This window comes from Agelaius phoeniceus, chromosome 1 (assembly GCF_051311805.1).
Source record: "Agelaius phoeniceus isolate bAgePho1 chromosome 1, bAgePho1.hap1, whole genome shotgun sequence".
In the NCBI taxonomy this organism is placed as follows: Eukaryota; Metazoa; Chordata; class Aves; order Passeriformes; family Icteridae; genus Agelaius; species Agelaius phoeniceus.
In genome coordinates this window covers 93,819,502-93,842,814 of record NC_135265.1, presented here as the reverse complement: position 1 = coordinate 93,842,814, position 23,313 = coordinate 93,819,502, and the positions used below count along the sequence as shown (strand labels likewise).

Sequence of the window (23,313 nt, the reverse complement as noted above, 5' to 3'; positions counted from 1 at the left end):
CAACCCTAAAGGATTGTCTGTGTGGTGTTTAAATTAAATAGGAAAAAATAAATCTTTACTAGAAGCAGTGTTTGTAAGGTGTGACTGCACTCCCTTCTCCTCTACAAGGCCAGACCTTGGTATCCAAAGTCCCTGGCGTGGAGCAAGTACTGCTTCCATGGCTGGCCATCCCCCAGCTGATAGCTGCAGCCCTTCATGGGTTGGTACCATCCAGAGCATTGTTGCAAGCCTTTGTTTTGGCTTGGTAAACACTCCTTTTAAAATCATTGCTGGTCCCAAATAGGTTGTTCAGGAGCACTCAAATCAAGCTGTTATTTTCTCTGTACAACTTGTAGCTACGTCTGTACAAGTAAATTTATTGTGCCCTGCTCCACTCCCTGGCACTAAGGGCCCCAGTACCATATGTTTAACCTCTGCTACTCACCAGTGAGTGTGCCTGTCTCAAGCTGCCTCCTGGGAACAGTTTCTGGGCCAGGAGATCTTTGGAAGATGCTCTTTGGCAGGAGCTATTCTAACAATTTGACAATACTTTGCAATTGTTCAACAATTTGAACAAAATTGTTTAACAACAGAACAAGCAAGTTCTGCCTCCTGGGAATGGTCCCAGGCATTGTTAGTGGCTGTGTGCTTGGCCTACTAAATTAATGTTTGCATGTGACTCCTCTTCCTGCTGCTCAGCAAAGCTTGACTTGGTCCCACCCCAAGTTCCAGCCTTGTACTCCTTCATACCAGAACTGAATGTCCATAGCCAGGCAGCACAAACTTGATGCCATCCACAAACTGCCTGAACTTCACCCCCTTGTTGTGTCTTTCAAACAATCAGCCTTTCACATGGGACTCTAATTTGAATGTCCTTAATAAATGTGAGCCTTTTTTATTATACACTGAGCTTATGCAATTCCCAGGCAATGCCTACACTACAACTTTTTCTGAAATTCAGGAACCAAAATTCAATTGACTTCAGCAGTAGAGTCAGTATCCCAGCTCTGTGGATGCTCTGCTTCCTGGATACACTGGTGCCTTCATATGGTGAGGAGTTGGGCTACACCTAAAAATTTGAAAGATAAATTCATCTTCTGTGGAATGCACAAGGCAGGTTTAGCTCTGTCTCCTGAAACCAAGCCAAGATGAGAAGGCAAAATGTTTCCTTTCCCATAGTCCAACAATGATAACATTTTTCATATCAGGTTCTTTCAAGAAAAAAATATACTATGCCTCTGTATATAGGAAATAAGTTCATCTGACTATTTCACCTCTGTAATTTCTTCCCTTTCTTGTCAGCTTCATTTTTTCCATAGGCTCTGAGAAATGAGCAGTTCTTCCCTCTTTGTCACTGGAAATAAACAACTATTCTGTGTGAGTTTTCCATCAGGAAGCAAAGCTGAATCTACTATTCCCCTACACACTGATTATTGATTTTTTGGTCTTTTGGGTGTAATGGTGCCCTGTCAAGGGTGATAACAGTGGTAAAAACTTCTGACAAATGTTAGTGAAAATTTGAATCCTGTTATGTGTATATGCAACCCAGAATAATTCTGGGTCAAGCTTCACTGTCTACCAAGACCTCCCTCACCCTCACTGGGAGCCCTGAATGTCTTTGCTGTTCTCCACTTCTCCATCTTCTAAAGGTTAAGGAAGCTGGAGTGACAGTCAACTCTGCAACAGACCTACTGTAGGTTAGCATGAAAGTGCCAGAATAAGTCAGTGCTTTACCTGAGGAGAGCTTTGCCTTCCTCTTAGAAACAGCATGGAGAATGGTTTACATCAGATTACCCAAATAGATAGGGAAATGAGAAAAATAGTCAGAAATTATTGTGAAATGAACACAAGGCATTTGGACAGTACGTGGTCTGTGGCCTGAAGGAAAGAAAGTCTTGTATCAGGACACAACAAGATGATGTGTCAATGCAGATGAAGGAGGGATGATAAGTTCATTGTAGTATGTTCTTAAAGACTGGAGGAAAATCTTGTCATGATGTGGGGTCTGGTATCAAAGGCTCACTCTGAAACTTGAGGAGGTGGATACAGTCCAGTCACTGATGTCCTGACACTGAAAAGGCAGAAGGAAACATTTCCCACAGCTTTCTTTTCTAGGAAGAGGAAGTCTTACTGGTATCACAAAGACACTAGGTTATCCCCAGCTGGGGAAACAAGAAGGTGAATCAGAATTTCCCAGGCTTCCATATAGAGAAAAACAATGGTGGGAATGCCATGGTAAAAGCAAGGAGCTGCTCCATGCTGTGTCAGACTGCTCCCAGCCACAGCAGTCACTTCAGTGCCATCAGCAACCTCACAACAAGGTGATGGTGGACAGCAGAGGAGGCAAAATGTGGAGTATCTGAAAGGCACAGTTGTCTAAAGCCACCAACTTCCATCAGCAACAGGTTTGAGGTCCTTTATTCAGAGATGGGATTATCTGGATGAAACCTGAAGGCAGCAGACAGCAAGGTCCTACAGAGCTTCAGACAAATTCTTACAGGAAGAAATAAACAACAAGAAGGACTCCTGGCCTGTTTTTGATGTTCTTTCACTCATACAGGTTCATTAGCAGACAAAATTGTCTTGCAGGCAGCACAGGCTCTTCCTCACATGCTTTTCCAGCTTCTCTGACAGGAGATAATGACTTGCCAACTGTCTTAGGCTCATTAGCAGCATAATTTCACATTTTAACTTTCCTGCTACTATGTTTGAGGGCCAATCCTGGCTTCCCTGTCCCTGTGAAGTAACTCTTCCTGTTGTAGAGAAAACTCTTGGCAGTGTATTAAAGGGAAAGTGTACCTTTGGAGATTTTTTTTCTTCCAGGATCACTGTTCAGCCATTCACTTTGAGACTGATTTAAACTGGGAGACCTGCTTCTGTAATCTAGTGGCTGGCTTTAAAACTCACAGGTTCCAAGGTACTGCTTATCTTCTCAGGAGTACTCAAATTGCACATGACAAGCTTAGTGACAAAGGGTTCACCATTCTCTTTTTATGTTTATGCCTGTCACACACTCCTTTACTTAATCTATTTCCAGAACACCTAACTGGTAGCACATTTTTCAAAAAATAATTTTAAATAGCAAAGCTAGATATTTCCCATGAGAATCCCCAGGAAGAAATATGTAGGTTTTATCAGTATTAATTCTTAGCATTCTGGCACTTCCTCCCAAAAATTATTGCTCCCTAAGAAATGGTTTTGAAGCAACTACACAAAGTAGCTTAAAACATGTTGCTCATTACTCCAATCTCATCTTTTTTATGAAGAGAGAAGACCAGCAGCCAGCCAAAGCCCTCCCTGGCATTTCCTGGTACTTGTCTTGCTTATGGCTATTTTATATACTGCAACCTTCCTAAGGAAGCGCAACCCACCAAAGCTAGCTGGAAGGGACTCATGCTCCAAGCAGCTACTTGTAGAAAATGAACAGTACAAATTAATGCCTGATGTAGTTCTGCTGATGGGGTGTTAATGAACTTCCAGCCCAGAGAACCCTGTCTCTGACATGCTGTATTTATTCCCAGCTGCCTCAAATGATATATGGTGCATTTTCACAGTTGTTGCACTGTAAGTAAAACAACCACCTTATGTGCAAGGCTACTCAGCCTGTAGCCTCAGAAAAATGTTAGCATTGAATACAAAAGGAATAAATTAAAAAAAAAAAAATTAAGGATTGAGACCAGCATATGGTACTGCTCCTCCTCATGTGTTGTTCTGGCTTTAGCAGCTGGCAGACAGAGGTTTCTAGACCTAAAGAACATACCTGCAGCTCTGTGTTTATTGGCCCTGACACTGTGTCCTCCATTAGTCTAAGTGCTTTAGAACTAATTTAATCTTTTAGCCTTCACAGCATCCTATGGCATCCCACTGTTTAATGAAGTGCTGTGGGGAAAAAATGTTTTCTCTTCTTTGCTTCAAAACTCCATCTGAAGGTTCCTGATTTTTGTCTTATGAGCAACTGCCAATAACTCCTTGTTATTCACCTTCCTGTCCCCAGCATGGGAAGGACAACAACCTCTTGAAGTGAGTCCAGGGCCACCAAGATGATTGGAGAGATAGAGCACCTCTCCTATGAGGAAAGGCTGAGACAATTTGTTTTGTTCAGCCTGGAAAAGTGAAGGCTTAGGGGTGACCTAATTGTGTCCTTCCAGTAACCTGAAGGAAGCCCACAAGAAACACGGAGAGGGACTAGTACAAGAGCATGTAATAACAGCACAAACGAATAGTGAGTTAAGATTAGGTATCAGGAAAAAATTCTTTACTCTGAGGGTGGTGAGGTACTGGAACAGGTTGTCCAGACAAGTTTTGGATGTCCCATTCCTGGAAGTGTTCAAGACCAGGTTGGATGGAGCTCTGAGCAGCCTGGTCCAGTGAAGGATATCCCTGCCCATGGCAGGAAGTTGGAACTAGATGATCTTTAAGGTTTTTTCCAACCCAAAGCATTCTGTGATTCATTCACTTAATGATTTTTTTTATCTCTCCAGTTTTCCTCTCAGTCCTCTTTTTTCCCAGACTGCAGAACTTCAGTTCATCTTCAGTACTGGAGAAGCTGTATCACACCAGTGGCCAGCTTTTCTGGCCCTTTATGCATCTTTTCCAATTCTGCTATGCCACCTTTGAGAGATGGGGCTGGGACCAGACACCAGATAATTGAGAGATATTCACTGTGGGTTTATGTGATGACATTGCTGAAGCTTTGCCCTTGCCCTCATAATAAACCCAGGAGTCCACTTGTGTTTTCCATTAACACCGAATCAATGTCCCAGGAAGTTGCTATTTCAGAATCCAGGTACCAAGTCTCTGCACAGTGATTACCCAAAAGGCCTCACATCATCCTTACTACTTCACATGCTTCAAACTGTTTTGCATTAAATAAAAAAGTCGCTGTGCTGCTTTTCAGGTGCAGGCTTGCCAGCAGGAATCCATAGGAGAGGCTGCCTGCCATCCACAGCCAGCACACCTGGAATGGAGTGCCAAGTGTCCAGCTGAGAGGGCAAGAGGAGCAGCCTGCCTCAGGGTCAGGTTGCCTGGCATTTCCTGGCATGAGATCCTGCCTTGGCTTCCTCATGGCACTGCCAAAAGTGAGCAAGCTGAAATCTTCCCCGGGTGCCTACCTCAGGCTAGTTAAGTCTTGTTGGGAGCTGATTTCAGTTTGGGATTTTTGTGGTTTGGAGGGGGTTGTTTGTGACTATTTTGTATTGTTTCTCCCAGGCAAAACAGCTCTACCATTGGGAAGGTACCTCTTACCCATATTTAAAAGAAATAAATTGTGTGATCTTCCATTTGGAAATTACTAACACTAGCAAGACCTAAGAAAAAGATTGTATTCATGCAGATGATATTTTTACTCTGTGTTTTGCTGAGTACACTGAGTATGAGACTGATGGCATCATGACTGACATGCACCTAATTTCTTCCAAACGTGTGAGGAGTCCTAGTTTGAACAACTTTCAGAGATCTGAGTGGTTAAATTTGCAGGAAACCTTTCCTGGTTAGCCACTCACAGCTCCTGCAGGTCATGCTAGGCCAGGGCACCCTAGCAGGGTAGAAGTCCCATCAGTCCTGTGAGCAGCAAGGACACTTGGTGGGAAACAGCTCCAGGCTGCAATAGAAGAAAAAGCATCCAGCTAAAGAGTAGGAATGCAGTGAAGCAAAGGAAGCAGGGGAACTTTAAAGAAGCAATAGGGAAAGAGCAGAGCAGGAGAACCAAGATTCACCTTGATGCAAAGGACTGACTTGCTCTGGAGAGGAAGGAGAGTAATGAGGGCAGTTGTTATTTACAGGATCCTGTTTTATCTCTGTTCTCCTGCCTGGATCCAGACCATTGAGCTCCCAGGCCTTATCTAGCATAGGTACCTTCATTCCCTCCTGTCCACGTATGCCACTACATCAAGCACCACAGGTACCAACAGACTGGATCTCTGCTCTGCAGACAGGAATTTTTTCTAACAAATTTCAAGTCTGAAGCATGGAGCAGGCTAAAACCAAATACCATCACTTCCTCCTGAACATCAACTGGGGCCCATCCACATTATGCTGACTCCTCCCAAACACCCACTCCCCAGGGACTGCTTGCTCTTTGAACTCAGGGGAATAATGTCAGATCCTAGCCAGCTGCATGGCGCCAGTGCAAGGGGAACAAAAGCCAAGGCAGTTGTGGGAAAAAGGCCATTGTTCCAAAAAATGTAAGTGATGTCACTCTGCTCCCTGACAGTGTCAGTAAAGCATGCTTTCCAATAGCAAGTGCCTCTCTCTTGCAGTTGCCTGCAGTGAGGATAGAAGGCATGGAACAGATTATTAATCTGCTTTGCAGAGGCTGCATGATTATCATAAAACACCATTTTTTGGGGTAGTCTCTCTTTTGTCCCAGACATGGAGCTGAGCAGCACTGTGGTGTGGGGCTGGATCCCTTGAAGGGACCTCACCCAGCATGAGGTGTGTGGGCAGTGTGATGGTGTGAGTGTACCTGTCCTCAGGGGCAGGAGAGCTGCTCGTGCTCCTCGTTCCTGTACTCCCACCTACAAGTCACTGCTATTTGCATCGTGCCATCTGCTAGAAATCTTAATCATGGGTTGTGGCCCCAGCGGAATAGCCCTGAACAGATGTAAGAGTTACCTTTCTAATTATCTTAACACCTTTTTGGCAGGGTGTCATAAACACAAGTTAATTAAGTCTCGTGCTAAGCCTGTGATGCAGAGTTACAACTATTTCTCTTCATTCTGATTTACAAATGAAGAAGATGAGGGACCAGCTTATACCTGCTACTCAGTCCTAAAGCCCAAGCCCTCTGCTGGCCTCTCTACTTTGGCCACTAGGTGCACTCCCAGCTGACAGATCATCAAGTTTTGACCTGTTGTTTATAAAATTAACAGACTACATCCAGTGCCCCTGCAAAATCCTAACCAAATTTTGCTTATAAAGATGAAAATTGTGAATAATTTTGATGTTTTATTATTGTCTCTATGTCACTGCCCAGGAAGTGCCTCCCCCCTTTCAAAAACCTGGAAGCTCCCCATGGATACACTCCTGAAGATACCCATATAAATCATTAGGTAGGCAAGGAATGACTCTTAATTGTCCATGGGTTGTACCTCTCTGTCATTCCCAGCATGTGGCCCTCATGACACCTGCATCTACAGCTGAATCCAAGGAGTGGAAGCCAGATATTGCACCCTACAATCCACTAACGCTGAGCTGCCTGCACCATGGTAAAACCCAGCCAGCATGAAAACCTGTGCAGTGGGTGGCAGCTGTAATACCTTTGTCTTGTGGGAAACATCCTGGGACATCAGGATACTGACACCCTTGGCAATGATTCCAGAGCTGTGTGTATAGGAGGACTGCAGGAAAGAGGTGGCTCTGGTGCACCAGACATACTCAGGTGGACTTTGGGCAAAAAGAGAGGAATAAGGCTTGAGAGACATCCTGCCCTCCCTCTGAACCTTTACAGGAAAGGAGAAAACAACTTCAGCCCCTGTCTTGAAAGACCCCTCCCTTCCAGCTCTCTTGCTACTATCCATGAGGTGGGTACAAATATTTCCAGGCTCCTCTAGCCTGGAAACAAGAGAGGTTGGGGCAAACTGGGCTTGGTGGGCATCACTCTTTACCCACAGGCAAAGCATGTGCACCAGCAAGGCTGACTCCCCAGACCAACAACAGTGCCTTTCCACAGGCAAGCATTGAAATTGCATTTTATTTTTCAAGCAGAGCTGTCAAGGGAATCTCAGTCAGGTGGAGAAACTTTTAAGAGGACTTTGAGGTAAATCAAAGCAGACACTTAGAAACGGAGATATGCAACTATAAAACTCTGACCTGGGGTTTCCATAAGCTCTTCATTGTACTTGCTGAGCAAAACTTTCTGATGTTCATAGTGATGATAAAAATCCCAGGCACCAATCTTCATTTAGAGGAATCTCATAAATTAAATCCTCCCTCTTTCATTTAATAATCTTTTTATTGCAGAATTGTTCTAATAAACTAGACTAAACCTAGAGGGCCACAATGAGGCACCCTTTATTCAAAACTCTTCAAGCTGTCAAGGGAAAAAAACAAAGAAGTCTATTTTAGCCCAGTTTTAATCCATCAGTTATGAGATTAATGCTTTTATTATTATTATTTTTTATTCATTTATTGTGGATTTGGAAGAATTGGCAAAACTGATCACAGAGAAAGCTTAATTTATGAGTGAGTGCTCTAGTGCTCTACTACTCTGCAGTGCCCTTAGCAGTCAAAACAGTATTTAAGAAAATACATCTTGGCAAATGTGCAAATTATTATGAAACCCTTTATACTGGCGTCTTCTATTTTGAAGAAAACATTATCATTGAAAACTGAGGCTCCTTTGTTGAGCTGCTTATTCTGGTGAGCTACAGGCAGAACTGTACTTAGTGGGAACGCTGTTGCACAGATGGGATCCCTGTTTTGCACATGTTTTTGGAATGCAATAAATTGTTTGGTTCTGGGAAACAGTTTTCTCCTCCCATGACACTGTCAAAATGACCAAAAGGCCTGATTCTGAAATCCATACTCCTGTGAGTAATTCTCAGTCATGTTTCAGGAAAATGCAAGTTATGAAGGAAACCAAAATACAGGAACATCACCTCTACTTAGAAATATTCTCATTTCCTGATCTTAAGAGGATGGAAAAGTGAACTTGCTTTGGGAGTAAACAGATATAAATTATCTATGTTCATTGCTAGCAACAGAAACATGGGAAGGAAAATATGTGAATGCTTCACAACCAAAAACCTCTGCTTACTTCAGCAATCTAGCCTGGAGAAATGGTGTCAGGAGTCTTCTAAGAGATTTCTCTTTTCAGCACCTTCAGCCAGTAATCTTGAACACTTCCCATCCCTCCTCACCTCACAAAACCATGCTCTTCAGCAGCAGAGGCTGGGGAAGTCAATTGGCTGCAACACAAAGGGCCAGATTCTAGACTGGCATAAATCACTGTGGCCCCCCAAAAAAGCCACACTGAGGCTCTGTTGCTTTACACCCACTGAACATCTGGCCCTCAGCCTGTGGGAAGAGAATAAAATGTGCCTCATGCTTCATGCATTTCTAAACAGCTGCTCTGAAGGACTTCTTCAAGCCTCACATGAGGCTGTTTGCCTTCACTGAAAGCTCTGGAAAGGATTGATTGTGCACAAATGATTTAAATTTCAGCATTTGCAGGGCACAAAGGCATGCTGAAGGACATCTCCAATATAGTAAGCCGCTTCTTGGCAAATCTCTTTGCAAATCAGGTGGGTGAAGAAGAGATTATGTCCAGTCCCAGCCAATGAGAGCTTCACAGTGCCTTTCCATACAGGAGTTTGCTTCAGTAGTTCTGACAGGATCAGGTGATTTCAGCCTGGTACAGCCTGTGCAGTAAACATCAGATGGAGTTTGCTATATGAAAATGTGACCTTTCCCTCTAACCTTTTTTTTGTTATTATTTTTAATCGAGAATGACATATTTGATCTATCTTTATCTTAACACTGCCACCGGTCTAGCAGATCTGCCAAAAAAATTTTGCAAAGAGCAGACTTAAAAAGTCATCTGACAATTTTTAATCTTTTTTTTTTTACTAAGAAGCTTTCAGCTGCAGCATGTTACATTTTTTAGGAATTCAAGTGAGGAAGCAAACAGACAAGATTTATTTGTTGTATGACTCACATGGCTAGGATGGTTTCTTATTATTTCCTTTATTAGCAGGTGAGACCACAAACCACCACTTCTGAGAGGGCTTGACTTACTAGCTACACATAGTGCCTTACAAATTGCCTAAAGCTGCAATTTGGGAATATTGGGGCTGTTTATTAAAGGTGACATTCAGTCACTTCCCAAGTGGAAGTTCTCAATAAATTATATTCTCACAAAGATTCTGGTTGCTCCTTGCAGTTAATTGCATTCCATGCAAAGCTAAAAACCTCTTTATTCTCTTAGTGAGGGAGTGGGAAGGTCTGGGCAAAATTAATACTCTCTTACCCTGTTACCAGACCCTGCACTTCAGCTGCCAGGAGACAAAGATGGTAAATGGCATTCAGATGAGTTAAATACCCAAAAGAGATTAAAGGCAGTTTGTGATTGAGAAGAATGGCAGAAAGGTTCCACAGGCAGGATTCTCTGTTCACTGAACAAGTTAGATAAGCACTTCAAAGGAAGGTGTGATTATATCTTCATGATAGCAGTTTTCTCCAAAAGACATTAACTTGGAAAAATTAACAATACTAATTTTCTTTCCAGATCTGGTCAGCTTAACTCCGCTAGAAAATTTAGTAACTACTGCAGAAAAATTACTCCAGTGTCATAGTGTGTTTCAGTATTCATCGTTTCACACAGAAAAAGTGTTTGGGAAGATAAAGATGATGCCATCTGCATAAATTATTTGATAGCACTGGACTAATTAGAAGATGTGTGCTGCACTTGCCAACTTCCAACTGTGATTCAGTTTCCTGTAGAAGTAGGACCAGCAAGAAAGGTAGAAGAGAACCAGGCAGATGCTTGCACACCCTAGGCCTGTGATCAGCAGTACTTCCTTTAAATCAATAATATTTTAAAAGTACTTGCAGTAATCATTCTAACATCATAAGTGGCTGCTATCTGCAGAGCAGCACATTGTAAACAAAGTTTTTAATCTTCATGGAAGTAGAAGGACCTACTTCTGGACACTCTGAGGGGATGGTATCTATTTCTCTGCTGCCATGAATGACATCTGGGAAACATTATTGCTTTTCCTGTTTTTCTCCTTGGTAAAGAAACAAAAAACCAAGAATCAAAGCAATTGAAAGGATGCTAAAGATCATTAAATTCAGCAGATTCATGTACAGAACAAATAAAGTTTGAATATTTTTGTATTTCATGGGAAATGTTGAATCCTGGTGAGTCATGTAGTTAAAGCATACTTTGGATGCAGAATAAGGAGCATGATCCTCTCTCTTCTCTCCTTCCAATCCTAAACTCATCTCTGGCAACAGAACTCACCTTTCCCATCCTTGAAAAGCACTGCTGCTTTTAACCCAATTGAGGTGTAATTTGGAAAAAGGACCCATGTTCTCATAACCCACCTTCCTCCCTCTCTTGTGATGCTCAGAGTTTGTCTGCTGGGATTCTGGAATCCTGGAAGCTTTGGTTCCTGCATTATTTTCACACTGATACATGTCAAAGCATAACTGGTTATATAATATGGGAAATAATGGGAAAACTTTCAGCTGACACAAGAGCATGTTGGTTTGATCTGCTGAAGACAGAGTACCTGTGCACAGACAGCTTGGGGACCTCCATCCGCTCCCCCCGGCACATCTCTCTGGATAAACACTGGGAGCTGCAATGGCAAGTGCTCATCCTCATGCTTGATTTTGAGCTCTGTATGTCGCTCAGCAGGTGCCATTCCCTCAACTACTGCTCTGGTCTCCCCACTTCAAGTGTTTCGTAGTAAAGTCACACAAGAGGTTTCCTCAAATACTTCATCATCCTTGGTAGAAAAGGAGCATCAAGTTCCCCAAGATGCCTTGAGAACAACCCTCCCCTCTCTCTGCTCTTTCTCCTCTTAAATGCACATACATCTCTTGTAGGCCTGAAGGCAAAAGCTCTTAAAAGGAAAGAAAAAGAAGATATTTCACTGCCACAAGGGATGAAACAATGGAAAACCATTGGAGCAGATGGTCTCTGGTCCTGGAGCATCCATTACTGTTGTGGCTGGTGGCACTATTCCTCTTGTTCCCCTCAAGGTAGCTCCTGCACTAGGGCACTGGATGTTCCCTGGCATTGTACTCTGAGTTTGATGAAGTAGAAACCATCCTCACTGTGGCAGGAACATTGCTTACTACAAGCAAAACAATAGTTGTCATCCTCTCTCCTCCCTGCTTCGTGCTATGCTTCATTTTGGTTTACATTTAAAGAAACCAAAACCAGTCTGTCGTTTCAGCAGTGTCCCCAAGCCCTTGGATGTGCTATTTGTAACTCTTGCAAGCTCAGTGCAGGGTGTAGAGTTAGAAAAATTACTCCTTGGATGTGAGTCTGGGGTATTTTTTTCCTCTCAGAGCATGTAGAAGACTTGTCAATACTGATGAGGCACACAGCAAGTCAGAGAGATGAGGCACACAGCAAGTCACAGAGAAGCCCCTTGCAAGCTGAAAACCAGCATTGCAGGAATGAGTGAAATTGCAGAAATGTGAGTCTGGCACATACATGTTGCAGCACTTTTTGTTGGTCTGGTAAATAAAAGGCAGTGAAAACAGGAAAATCTGAATATTTTTAAAACAGCATGTTAGGATCCTTACACTGTGGTTTCTCTGCCCAGTTTAGGGCAAGAAATAAGAGTATTTGGTGAAGTGCTGCGTGCAGGAAGGGGCTGGGTGAGAGCAAATGTGCCCCCCCACGTTCCACATGCATCCACATGCAAGGCTGCAAGAAAGGGCTGAGAGACGGGCATGTGGGAAGAAAGGGTGATTTAAAAGCTCTTCAGGTCAGAAACAGGGTAAAGTAACCACAGATTACTAAAACAGATGAAGATTTATAGAAATTGTCAAAGGAATGCTGTGCCCTTGGCAAGCGATGAGAAAGAAAAAAACAACAAAACCCCTGAAAGGTGGCTGAGCAAAAGCAGTTAAATGAAAACCATCTTTGTGACCCAGTCTGAGGAGGAAAACAGCTGGCAGGGGCTGCAGAGCCTCGTGCAGCCCAGGCTGGGGCAGCCTGGAAGCAGCCCCAGTGCTTTGGCTCCTGCCAGTGCACAGAGCCCAAGTCACTGCTCTGAACAGCACAGCATGGGCATGGAGAGAGGAGGCAGGAGAAAAAGGAATTTTCTCAAGCTGCCCCAGTCGTGCCTCAGCTCTGCTCTGGAGGAAATGGACTAAAGCTGCAACTAATTTGGAAATAGCAAAAGGGGAAGTGTATCCTAGAGAATTTACAAGAATGGACTGAGCTGGGTTTCAGGGATTGAGAAGCATTCACTTTTAATAAATTATTAAATTTTATTAAGAAATAATATTGATAAATCATACCTAATTTATAAATACTTACATTATATTCTATTTTTCTACTAACAGAAGAATACAACCAGTTTCTCATACAAGACCCCCAATTTTTGCCTAATTAATAAGCTATCCAGAAGCTGTTCATTTCTCAGATCAGAGTGGGTTAAAGGTGTCTACACTGACCTACAAAATGATGGAACTCAGATTGAGAAAAAAACAACAGAAATCAGATTTTCTTGAAGTAATTTGAAAGGAATCTTTGCTAACAATAGCCTCTTTGGAGATATAAAAGCATATTTCCTCATATTAGTGTATTCACCTTGTTTCTAGAATAAGTGTTTAATGCAAGGTTGAAAATTTGGGAAGGAATTGAACAGCCAAAAAGCAGCTTTTTTTACAGGTGAATAAAAAAAAAGGAGAAGCAGTAATCTACATTTCTGAATTCTTGTAGGACAGAAGAAACAGAAAAATACCAGCTCCACTCCTCAAATAAAGTAATTTTTGTCCTCAATATACCTGTTAACTTGTTAACTTCAAAGACAGAGTAGATGAGAAGAAGAGGATTGTCTGTGCATGTGGTGGTGGAAATATGAACAGGATCTGCAATGGCTGGGGAAGGGAGAGTGGAAATCCCTTTAGCTCTGCTGGTAAATTAACCCGTTTTGTGCTTTGAAACATGTATCTTCATTCTTTATTATTTCAGTATGGCTTACCAACTTTTATCTCACCCCCAAAAATAATATATTTTTAATTCATTTTCATTGAATTCTCATTCTGATTACACACAACTTGGTAGGCATTATTAGTTTGAAGAGTCTTTATTAATATAAAATAGATGGTAATGAAACATTGGTGCTCCCTGAAGTAAGCATAAAATAAATGCTTATTTAGCATTTATGTGATGCCCATTTGAGAACTACACTTTAAAGCAAGTTTAAAGTGTAGTTCTCAAATGGGCATCACAAATACAACAAGTAGTGAATTTAAAATTAAGACTAAAATTGCTTGCTGGTTTCTGTCTTTTGAGAACTTTGTTTCTTAAAAAAAAAACCAAACCAAACCCAAACACCCCCCTCCCCCCAAAAAAAACCCCAAACTAAACCAAAAAAACCCACCCCAAAAAAGCCAACCCCACAACCAGACCAAAGAAATTGAAACTAAAAATTTCAAAAAACTGGACTGAAGACAAGTCCTCCAGCTACTGATTAACTTCATGCCAGTGGACTGGCCTTGTTGCCCCAGATGTTGAAGCACTGAATCACTGCTGCTGGATCCAGCTGCTGGATTTCAAGATCCATCTTTACATTGAAACATCCCAAAAGGGCTGTTCAGCCTCTGAGCACCCCGGGGATGCTGTATCTCCACAGCTTGGCCTTGGCCATCACAGCAGGAAGGCAAAGCTGCTGCATTGCTCATGCTAAGATGAAAAGAGGAAAGAGCAAGTTCATACAAACATTTCATTTCTCAGCTCTCTAGACTTTATTTTTGCAGTTTAACTTACAGCAAGCCTTCCAAACACATTGCAAGCCCAGAACATGTGGCAAATGTTCATTTCAGGTCCATTTTCCAATAAGATGGAGCTGGTTTGTATTTGGGGCATGTGCTTTTGATGCTCCTACTTGGAGTCGCATGGAAAGTCAACTCAGTTCTTGTCTTTTGCCCCTAAATTCGTGGTTATTAACACCTGCCCAGCAAGCCTGGAGAAGAGATGGGTGGCTTTTCATGTCTGTTAGGGCTTTGTGCTCCTTGCTTAGATGGGCAGACCATCCTAGGAGAAGTCGAGCAGCAGAAAACTGGTTGCACGGGTCTGCGCTGTGTCCTGAGCTTCTGTACATCACGACTTGATGTTTTGGGCAGGATTGTGTAGGAAAAAACCACCACTTTCAAAGGCTCCCAGTGACTAAAAGATGCTGACTGAAGGAAAAAGGTCTGTTAAAATTAAAAAGATCCTTGGCAGAAGACGTAAAGAAGTTAAGTTCCTTCGAGATTCTCAAATTAATAACCTACCTAATTAGTGAGAGCTGCTAGCAGAGGGAGGCAGTCCACCGATTTATTGCAGGGAGGGCGTGGTGGAAACTCTCCTCCCAAACCTGGTGATCTGCGGTCTCAAATTAACGACTCGCAGCACTTTTCAGATCCCAACCCTCTTTCAAGAACAATCAGCGCCGTCCGGAAAAGTTCCTGCGGGTCTCTTTTGCGGCGCACAACGGGCACCTCCGAGCGCTCGGGGGGACACCGGGGGAGCCACCGGCGGGCAGTGCCGCGGGGCCGCTTTGTGCTTCGTGCGCGACGGCGGCAGCGGGGCCTGGGACGCCTCAGCCCCGCCGGGAGCGCCGGACACCGGGAGGGGCGTGTCCGGGCCGTGTGGGGGCGTGTCCGGGTGGAACGGGGGCGTGTCCCGGGGCGTGTCCGGGCCGAGCGGGGGCGTGTCCCGGGCGTGTCTGAGGCGAGCAGGGGCGTGTCTGGGGCGAGGGGGGCGTGTCCGGGGCGTGTCCCGCCGGGCCCAGGCGCCCGCCCGCCGCCGGCCCAGCCGGAGCGCGAGCCCCGCGCGGATCCCTGCGGCCGCCGCCGCTGCCGTTGGCGCGCGCGCGCCGGGAACAAAGTGGCCGCGGCGGGAGCGGAGCGCGGCGCGAGCGGGGCCGGCGGCTCGTGGGAGGCGGCGGCGCGGGAAGGGGAGGCAGCGGGGCCGGGAAGATGAACCGGAGTTTCAACAAATCTCAGACTCTGCGGTATCTGGAGTGCAGCGCGGTGGAAGTGAAGAGTAAGGTGAGCGGACCGCGGCGCGGCCTCGGCCGGGAGCGCCCCTGCCCGGTGGTGCTCCCGAAAATGAATGGAGTCCCCCGCCCCCTTCCCCCGTGTCTGCCCTCCCCGCCCGGTGCGGCCGGAGCCGAGCCCCAGGCTCAGCCCGCAGAGCGGGGACGGGCTGGCGGCGGCCGGCGGAGAGGCGGGATCGGCGCTCCGGGCGCAGCTCCCGGCGAGCCGCCCCTGCCCGGCCGAGGCGGCGGCGCGACCCTTCCCCGCCCGCCCCCGGCGCGGCGCCCGCCGCTCCCCGCTCCATCTTTTGTTTCGCCGCGGGGACTCCGGCGGTAACTTCGTGGGGCGGCTCGGGAAGCGCCGCCGGCCTCGCCTGGCGGGCGGGATGGGGCTCGGCCCGGGGGCACCGGGAGGAGCGGCGGCGGTGCCGCTCCCGCCCCCAGCGCTCCGACCGGCTCCCGGTTGGCGGGACGGGTGCCCCGACGCGTTCTGAGGAGAACGGGGAAGGAGAAGGGCCGGGTCCCCCCGCCGGTGCTGCCGTAGGTGCGAGCCGCAGGAGCCAGAGGGAGACCTGCGGGAATCCTCCCGCTCCTGCGGCGGCTGTGCCGGGATGCCGGCGCCCGCGTCAGCCTGTGCCCGCTGGTGGGGCTGGGGCAGGAGCCGGGATCGGCAGGGCTGCCGGAGCTGGCCGCCCTAAGGATGGTGCCGGGGGGCTGTGCTTGATATTTGTCGTGCTCAGCTCCGGTCGAGAGACTTTGGTCGCTCTCGGTTGAACCAGCACATCACAGTCTTGCCTCTGAGGGCGAAAATAAGTAGCGTTTAAGCAAAACTGAGAAATCTCCTCGAAAGCCCGTGTTTTATACACATATTACAGGCAAGGTGTAAGTAATGCATAAGTTGAAAAGAGTATGGATAACGCTAACATTTCCCGGAGTCCCTGATCACCTGCTGAGGTGGTGTTGGAGGTGATGTCCTTGGGCCTCTCTGCTTGGTGCTGCTCATTTTTTGTCCATTTTTGCTGTTAAAATTTGCGTTCACATCAAATGGCCTTGAGCAACACATGGAACAGAGATGGCTTCAGTGGGAGAAGTACCTTGTATCCAAGGGAGCCTCCAATCATTTCTAAACATGGCACCTGAAATGTGGGTTCAGGCCCTTATTTCCTAACCTGCTGTTGCTACTTGAAAGGGCTCAACTGGCCTAGAAAGTTCCATTCTGCTTCCATAGCTGGAAAGTTTTGGTTTAGTTTGTACTGGTTCTAAGATGTAACGCACCCACAACATTCCTTGTGGCTCCCAAAAGCTCCAGATCCTGTCTTCTGAATTATACCCCTTACATTCTATGAGTGTTAAACTAAAGCCTTGACCACATAGAAGAATTTTTAAGTTCATCCTCTCTCTTCTACTTCAATGTTGCCATAGCTTGAGTTTGTTCTATTAACAATTAGAAGCAACCTTATAATGAAGAGCTCGTGGCTTCCCGTACAGCTGCAGGAATTCTGTAAGTGAATCCTACCTGGTTCTGTAGACACAGAGTGATGTACAGGGAGATTGTAAGCCTAGGAATGATTGAGGGTTTTTGGAGGGAAGGAAAATAAACTTACATGGGTAGGACTGAAGGCCTTCTGTAGCTCAGGGTTGTCACTGCTGGTGGCCCAGAAATTAGTATGGAGAGCTCTGCTGCATTGTAAGAAAACTTGAAATAGAAGTTAAATTGAAAATACCCTGTTGAGGGCCTAGACCCAGTGATGATCTGTAAACCTGCAGCGTGTGTCAGTGGAAGCTGTGCTGTTGAATTTCCTGGAGCTGGTGAGTTTTACTGTTAGCATGACTTGGGCACAGTAACATCTGGGCTGTTGATGTAGCAGGCTGTCGGTGCTGACATTGCAAGATACTTTTATTTTGCCTGTGAAGCTCACAGGCTCCCTCTCACAGAGTCACTCTTCAATAATCTGAAGGAGGTCCAGTGAAAAGCTCTGGCCAATGGTACCTGGCAAGGTGCTGTATAAAAACCTTATAACTCTTACAAAAACTTGGTGCTCTTGTAGGGTGGGTTATCATGCTGGCAGCCTTACCCCTGTGGATCACTGTGTTGTTGTGCTGTAATCATCTAGAAATACAGAGAGTTGAGGTTTTTTTGTCTGCATGGACTATCTGAGGCTGGGGGAACAAAATGGTTCAGTAATGCAACTTTTGGTAGCCCTACGTAGTCAACCTTTTAAACACTTAGTTGCTTGTGTTTTGTAAGTATGAGGCCTGCCTGGGCTTGCCTGAGAACTTGAAAGTTGAGTCTGAGAACTCATGATTTTGCAGCTATCGCCTGGGAGCACGGGCTGCCAGGTGAGCAGAGGTGGGTGCAGCTCAGCCTCTGCGCCAGGGCATGCTGCTGGCCCGGGATCAAGGGATTCTTGGTGGCTTTTCAAAGGCTGGGGAAGTGGCAGTCCGTGGGCAGGTGGAATCCCTTTCAGCAGAGGAGCTGAGTGTGAGAGAGTGCTGCTTTTACACAATGGTGTGAAATAGCTTTTCTCCTCTGAAGATTGAGTTTGATCAGAAGGAGCGCTGGGAAAAAAATGGTTGTGGGGTGTTGGATGGGAGATAGTTTGCAGATGCTGGGATTTTGATATCCCTGCCTCTGATATGATAACCAGGTGGTTCCTTCCTTAAGGATAAACCAGCATCCTGCTGGCATCTTGCATTAGTCACAATTCAAAAATGGCTCCCGTGAAATCTGATTTTTCTGGATTTTCTGAATTTCTTTCATTTTCTCCGAAAAACAAATTCTTGAAAGTCAGTTTGTGTCCTTGATTATTGAAAGGCGAGAGTTTGTCAGCGCTAAGTGCTATGCTGGGTAAGATACTTCTCTGGAAATCCCCAAGTATCCTTAAGTTATAAGGTTCTTGATGTGTGCCAGAGGCTTGTTAAAAACAAAATGTGTGTGTATCTGTGTGTTGGAAGTGAGGAGTGGGGGAGGGAGGATGAGGAGGAGGAGAAAGCATCTTGATGGCTGAACTCATTCCAGTTTTCAACATCCTTCTTGTGCCATTGGGCCAAAACCTGCAGGCAGTATTCCTCTTTTTTTGTCCAGTGGGCCTGTGAGGATTGTGGATGATTGGATTTCTGCGGGTCTGAGCCAGCCTGTAGCTCTGCTGAACCCAGCCTGACCCATCACCCCTGCTGGGAACATGGCCCAAAGCATGCTTCAGATCACCATTCTTGTGTCCATGGATTTTTCATGTCTGTGCCTACGTGGGGGGGACGCTGGCAGTGATATATTCTCTGGCTCTGTCATTGCAGAAGGATGAGCTTTGTTGCACTGTCTTGTACCTTTTTGTGTGTGCCAGGTCACTTTTCTCTGGGTGACTGTAAGGTGCTACAAAAGCTTGATGGTTCTCTGTGCTGCAGCAAGTGCTGAAGGGGAAAACCCTCTGCCATGTGTGCACACCTCTGTTTCAGACACGGCAGCGGTGGAAATTGCTGCAGTTGTCTTCTTTAAGAAGTTCCCTTCTGTTCAGCTCCCAGCTTTTTCCCTTCCTCTGCTTCATCCTCAGAGAGCTGGCCTTAAAATCAAAACACTTAAAAGCTTATTGTTAGATAGAAAAGAGGAAGGGTAAAGAGAAACCTGCTTAGAAGTTGGCACATGTCATAAGAAAATATTAATTGAATTGTAATTATACCTTAGCCCTTCTATCCCATCTTTCATGACAAAATAAATTAGAAGCTCTGTTCTTATCTAGGTGTTGTCTCTGTAGCTCAGGATTAATGTTTCAGCCCTTTTAGACAGGATCTGAAAACACATTAGCTTGCTGGCTTAGAACAACTGTGTATTCTCATGTGTCCAGTACTCACTGGCTCCTTTTCTCTGTTGGGTGACAAGTGAAGTATCTGTCCCCTCTCAAGAAACTGCCTCTATCTCTGAAAAAGGTTTCCAGATGACCCTTTCTCTCCCCCTTTTTCCCTTTTACCAAGATCTCCAGTGCCTGCAATGTGTGGGGCTTTTTGTGTTTGTTTTGTTAGGGATCTTGTGGCCACAGGCAGAGTTCTTAACCTATTTTTCATTTTCTGTCTTTAGCTTTACGGAGAGGTTACAGGCTTCTTTGCCCATGAATATAAGCCTACAGAAGAACAAATGCTTTTAAAATAGGAATTCCTACATTAGTGGTGGAACTTCTCTTGAATTCTAACTCCATGTAGCCAATCTTCTTTTGTCTTGCTAAGAGTGAAAGGAGATTTTATTTTTTTCTTCCCTTGAATACTGTATGCAGTTTTTCAAATGGGAGGGTAACTACCAGCCCAAATGTGTATTTCTTTTCCAATCTCTTAGAAATTTTGGAGTAGTAGAAGTATAAGATTGCCCCAGGCCTTTAAATGATAGCACTTGGAATTGTTTGTGAAAGTGTGTGTTGTAGTTTGGTTTTTTTTGTACTTTGAAACTGACAGGTCCACGTTTCTGGCTTAAAAGCAACAGAATACTGTTTTTCTGTTACTACTATATGAACTCCTGTGAACTGTATGTACTAGTAAGAACTAATTTTCATGATTTCAAAGTTGGCTAAATGTGCTCGTCGTTCCCTGATAAAAGTGCCTTGCAGAAGAACCCTTTGTTGTTGATGAGCCCTCTCGGACAATGGAACTTTTGATAGTGGCTGAGGATTGTCAAAGCACAGCTACCTGCCTCACGTGCTGACTGTCACATTTCTGCCTTACTAATAGTGTCATGTTTTCTTGCATTGCAAACTGATTTACAAATTAACAATAACGTGACTAACATCCTACTGCTATAAACAAACCCATTAAGATAAATAGAACCAGTTAATTGTAACCATATTTTTAATACTCTCTTTTCCTAGCCTGTTTTGACTTTCATTAAATGTTGATGTTTAGATGGGCGCTGCAAATGGATTATTAATAAATTTCCAATAATTTTCTGTTGTGTCCTGAGTAGACATGATACTGTTACGGTGTCAAAGACAAAAAGCACGTTTGGGATCCCCTGTGCTCTGTGCTCGTGGGAAGTCACTCACAGCTGAAAGACTGTTTTGGTCTGAGGCATGTGCAGCAGTCAGTGCTTTAGCAAGCCTGCCCAGCTGGCAGATAGATGTAGCATTCAAACAGCTCGTGGGTGCTTTGTCCTGCTCATAGGCTGTCCCCCCTTCTCAGAAGAAGTGTGCCTGTGCTGTTACATGAAGATCGATGGTTTAAACCTTTTGCATCTTCCTCCCTGCCAAAGTTGCTGGTATTGCATGGCTGTTGCTGGACATGACTGTTCAGCTATGGCAGTGTATGTACACACATTGTGTATTTGAAATGTATAAAGTGTAACATCAAGCAGTGTTAAAACTGCAGCAATAGCAGTAAGAGCAAGCTTAAATAGCCCCCTCTAAAGAGATTTTAAAGGTCTGGTTCTGCACTGTCTGGTGTTAACTGGCAGAGGTCTGCAAATTGTGTTTTCCAGCCTTGTGTACTTTGATTTCACTCTAACCCTGAAGCTGTACAGGCCGTCTGAAGTTTTAAGAAAAGTTTTCCATGTGTAGCACACTTCAAAATAGATCAAAAACCAGCGCTCTTAAAAATGCTACAGAATCTTAAAACAGACTTTAAGTCTGCTTAAAGTTTTTAAGCAGTACTTTAGATTCTTCCAAGTTAAAGTCATACTTTTCATACCTGGCATAAAACTAAAATAAGTGCAGTAAAAAGCCCTGTAACCATCTGATTTAACTTCTGTTTTTGAGTTGAAAACATATTTGATTATATGCAAACCAAATGTGGCACGGACTCAGAAAACCGCAGTGCTTCCCCCTCTCAAATAAAGACTGTGTGCCACAGTAATAGCAACTTGAGACAGTCTGGATTGTTGCAAAACGTGTCAAGAGAAAGAGACTGTAAACATTAATCTCTTAAGAAGTGTTGCCTCTGTTCCTTTCCCTCCCAGTTTGCTGGGCTTTTCACAGCATGTATTGTGCTTATTCTGATGTGCTAAATAGCACCTACTAAACTCCTGGTTCCTCTCTCATTACAAACAAATCTTTGTTCTTCATAGTAGGATAGCTTTCTGAAGTGGTCATAGCTAGTTACCCCAAGTCTGTCTGCTAGGTGCCATGAGAGAAAGTGACCACAGCTTTCAGCTGAGCCACAGCAGCGGGTCCTGTGCATGCTTGCTGCTCTTCACAGACGAGAGGCCAAACCTTTCAGCTGAAAAGTGTGGCACAAACAGGTCATCTTGGGATAGTTCTGTTCAGGGGAGAGCTGCAATGAGCACCTGCACAGTGTAACTCACTTCTCTGACCTGTACTCTGGCACTGTGGGAGCAGTAGTGCCTCTAGGAGATCCAGGGAAGGCTGGAACACTGCTTTGAGCTACCTGGTGTCACAGAGCATGGTGTGGTGGAGGACATGCTCTGGTGCTCAGGTCTGATGTAGTTTCAGGTCTGTCTTGTCACAGAAAGATGGTAGTTCCTCCAACAACGTTCCTGAAGCAAGTATATTGGTATGGGCTTGGGTACCAGCTGTGCTAACTGGATGGATGGCACTGACCAGAAAGCTGCCATCTTGGGTTCCAGTATTCCCATGCTTTCCCATTCTTGATCTTGCCTCCAGGAGGATCTCTCCTGTTTGTAATACTTTTTAGTCTATTAACTTGGGAATTTCTGATCTGCTTAAAACTTTGTCCAGCCAGTCTGTCTTATGTGAGTAGTCTTCTCAAATTTAGTCTCGCCACACTGAAACAGTCCTAAAGGACACTGAACAATGGACCTTTCAACTTTAAAGAGCATCTCAGAAAATTAAATGTTGTTTACAGCCAAGTCAGAAAGGAATGTCTCCTGTGTGAGGTTAAAATACCTGTAGAGGCTCTGTCTAACAGGCTCCAGGACAAGCCAACTCCAAGGAGTGCTTCAGAGGTGCAATTAATAGTGCCTTCCTCTGTAGTCCCTTATCATTCCATTTCTGAGAGACTTTGTGTGCACTTAATCTGAGCTTTTAGGAACCAAGAAAGGTTTTCCAAGGATTCACTGCTTGTCTCTAATTACCTTTACAATGGTAGGCCATGAGTTAAAAGATGAAATGTACCTTGGGAGATGTTGCCTTCCTCTAAGTGAAGGCAAAATCTCCCCTACAGATGTATTCCTGTTCCCATTGGAAATGCCTGAAGTTCACTCAAGCAGAAATGGCTGGTGTGGCACACCAGCCCCAGGGCCACCCAGCCTTGTGCCATCCCTCCTGCTTCCACCCTGCACAGCTGTTCCCAGTCCCCCTTCAGGCCTGGCCAGGGGTGTGCGTGCATCTGCATCAAATTACTTCTCTGCAGCTGTTGCTGGCACTGAGCTCATGAGGAAGCCTCTGGCGGCAGCTAAAAGGGTCTTAAATAAGTTTGCAAGCAGCCAGAGCCCTTACTGGTTGCAGGTTTCCTGTATCCATGTGGATACCTCTCAGTAAGAGTTCTGAAAGCGGTTTGCTCTCGCAGGAGACCTGGGGTAGGGCAGGGCTGCCTTTCTGCAGGAAGCTATGCTGTTGACCAGACCCGATTGCTTTGTCCCTCTGGGTGGCAAGGTGCCAAATCTTCCTTTTCTCCCTCATGCTGATGGTGAAGTGCCATGGCTGTATGCATCCTGTGCTGTGTTTGTGCTTAA

At 45.1% G+C, this 23,313-nt stretch overlaps 1 protein-coding gene across 1 annotated transcript in view; it reads left to right on the top strand.

Moving 5' to 3' along the window:
* Positions 1–15,447: 15,447 nt before the first annotated feature.
* Positions 15,448–23,313, top strand: part of PARD6G (par-6 family cell polarity regulator gamma) — a 64,985-nt gene continuing 57,119 nt past the window's right edge. Inside the window, exon 1 of the mRNA XM_054642070.2 lies at positions 15,448–15,702. Within this exon, the coding sequence (XP_054498045.1) occupies positions 15,631–15,702 (72 nt within the window). The 5' untranslated portion in view covers positions 15,448–15,630. The remainder of the gene's footprint in view (positions 15,703–23,313) is intronic.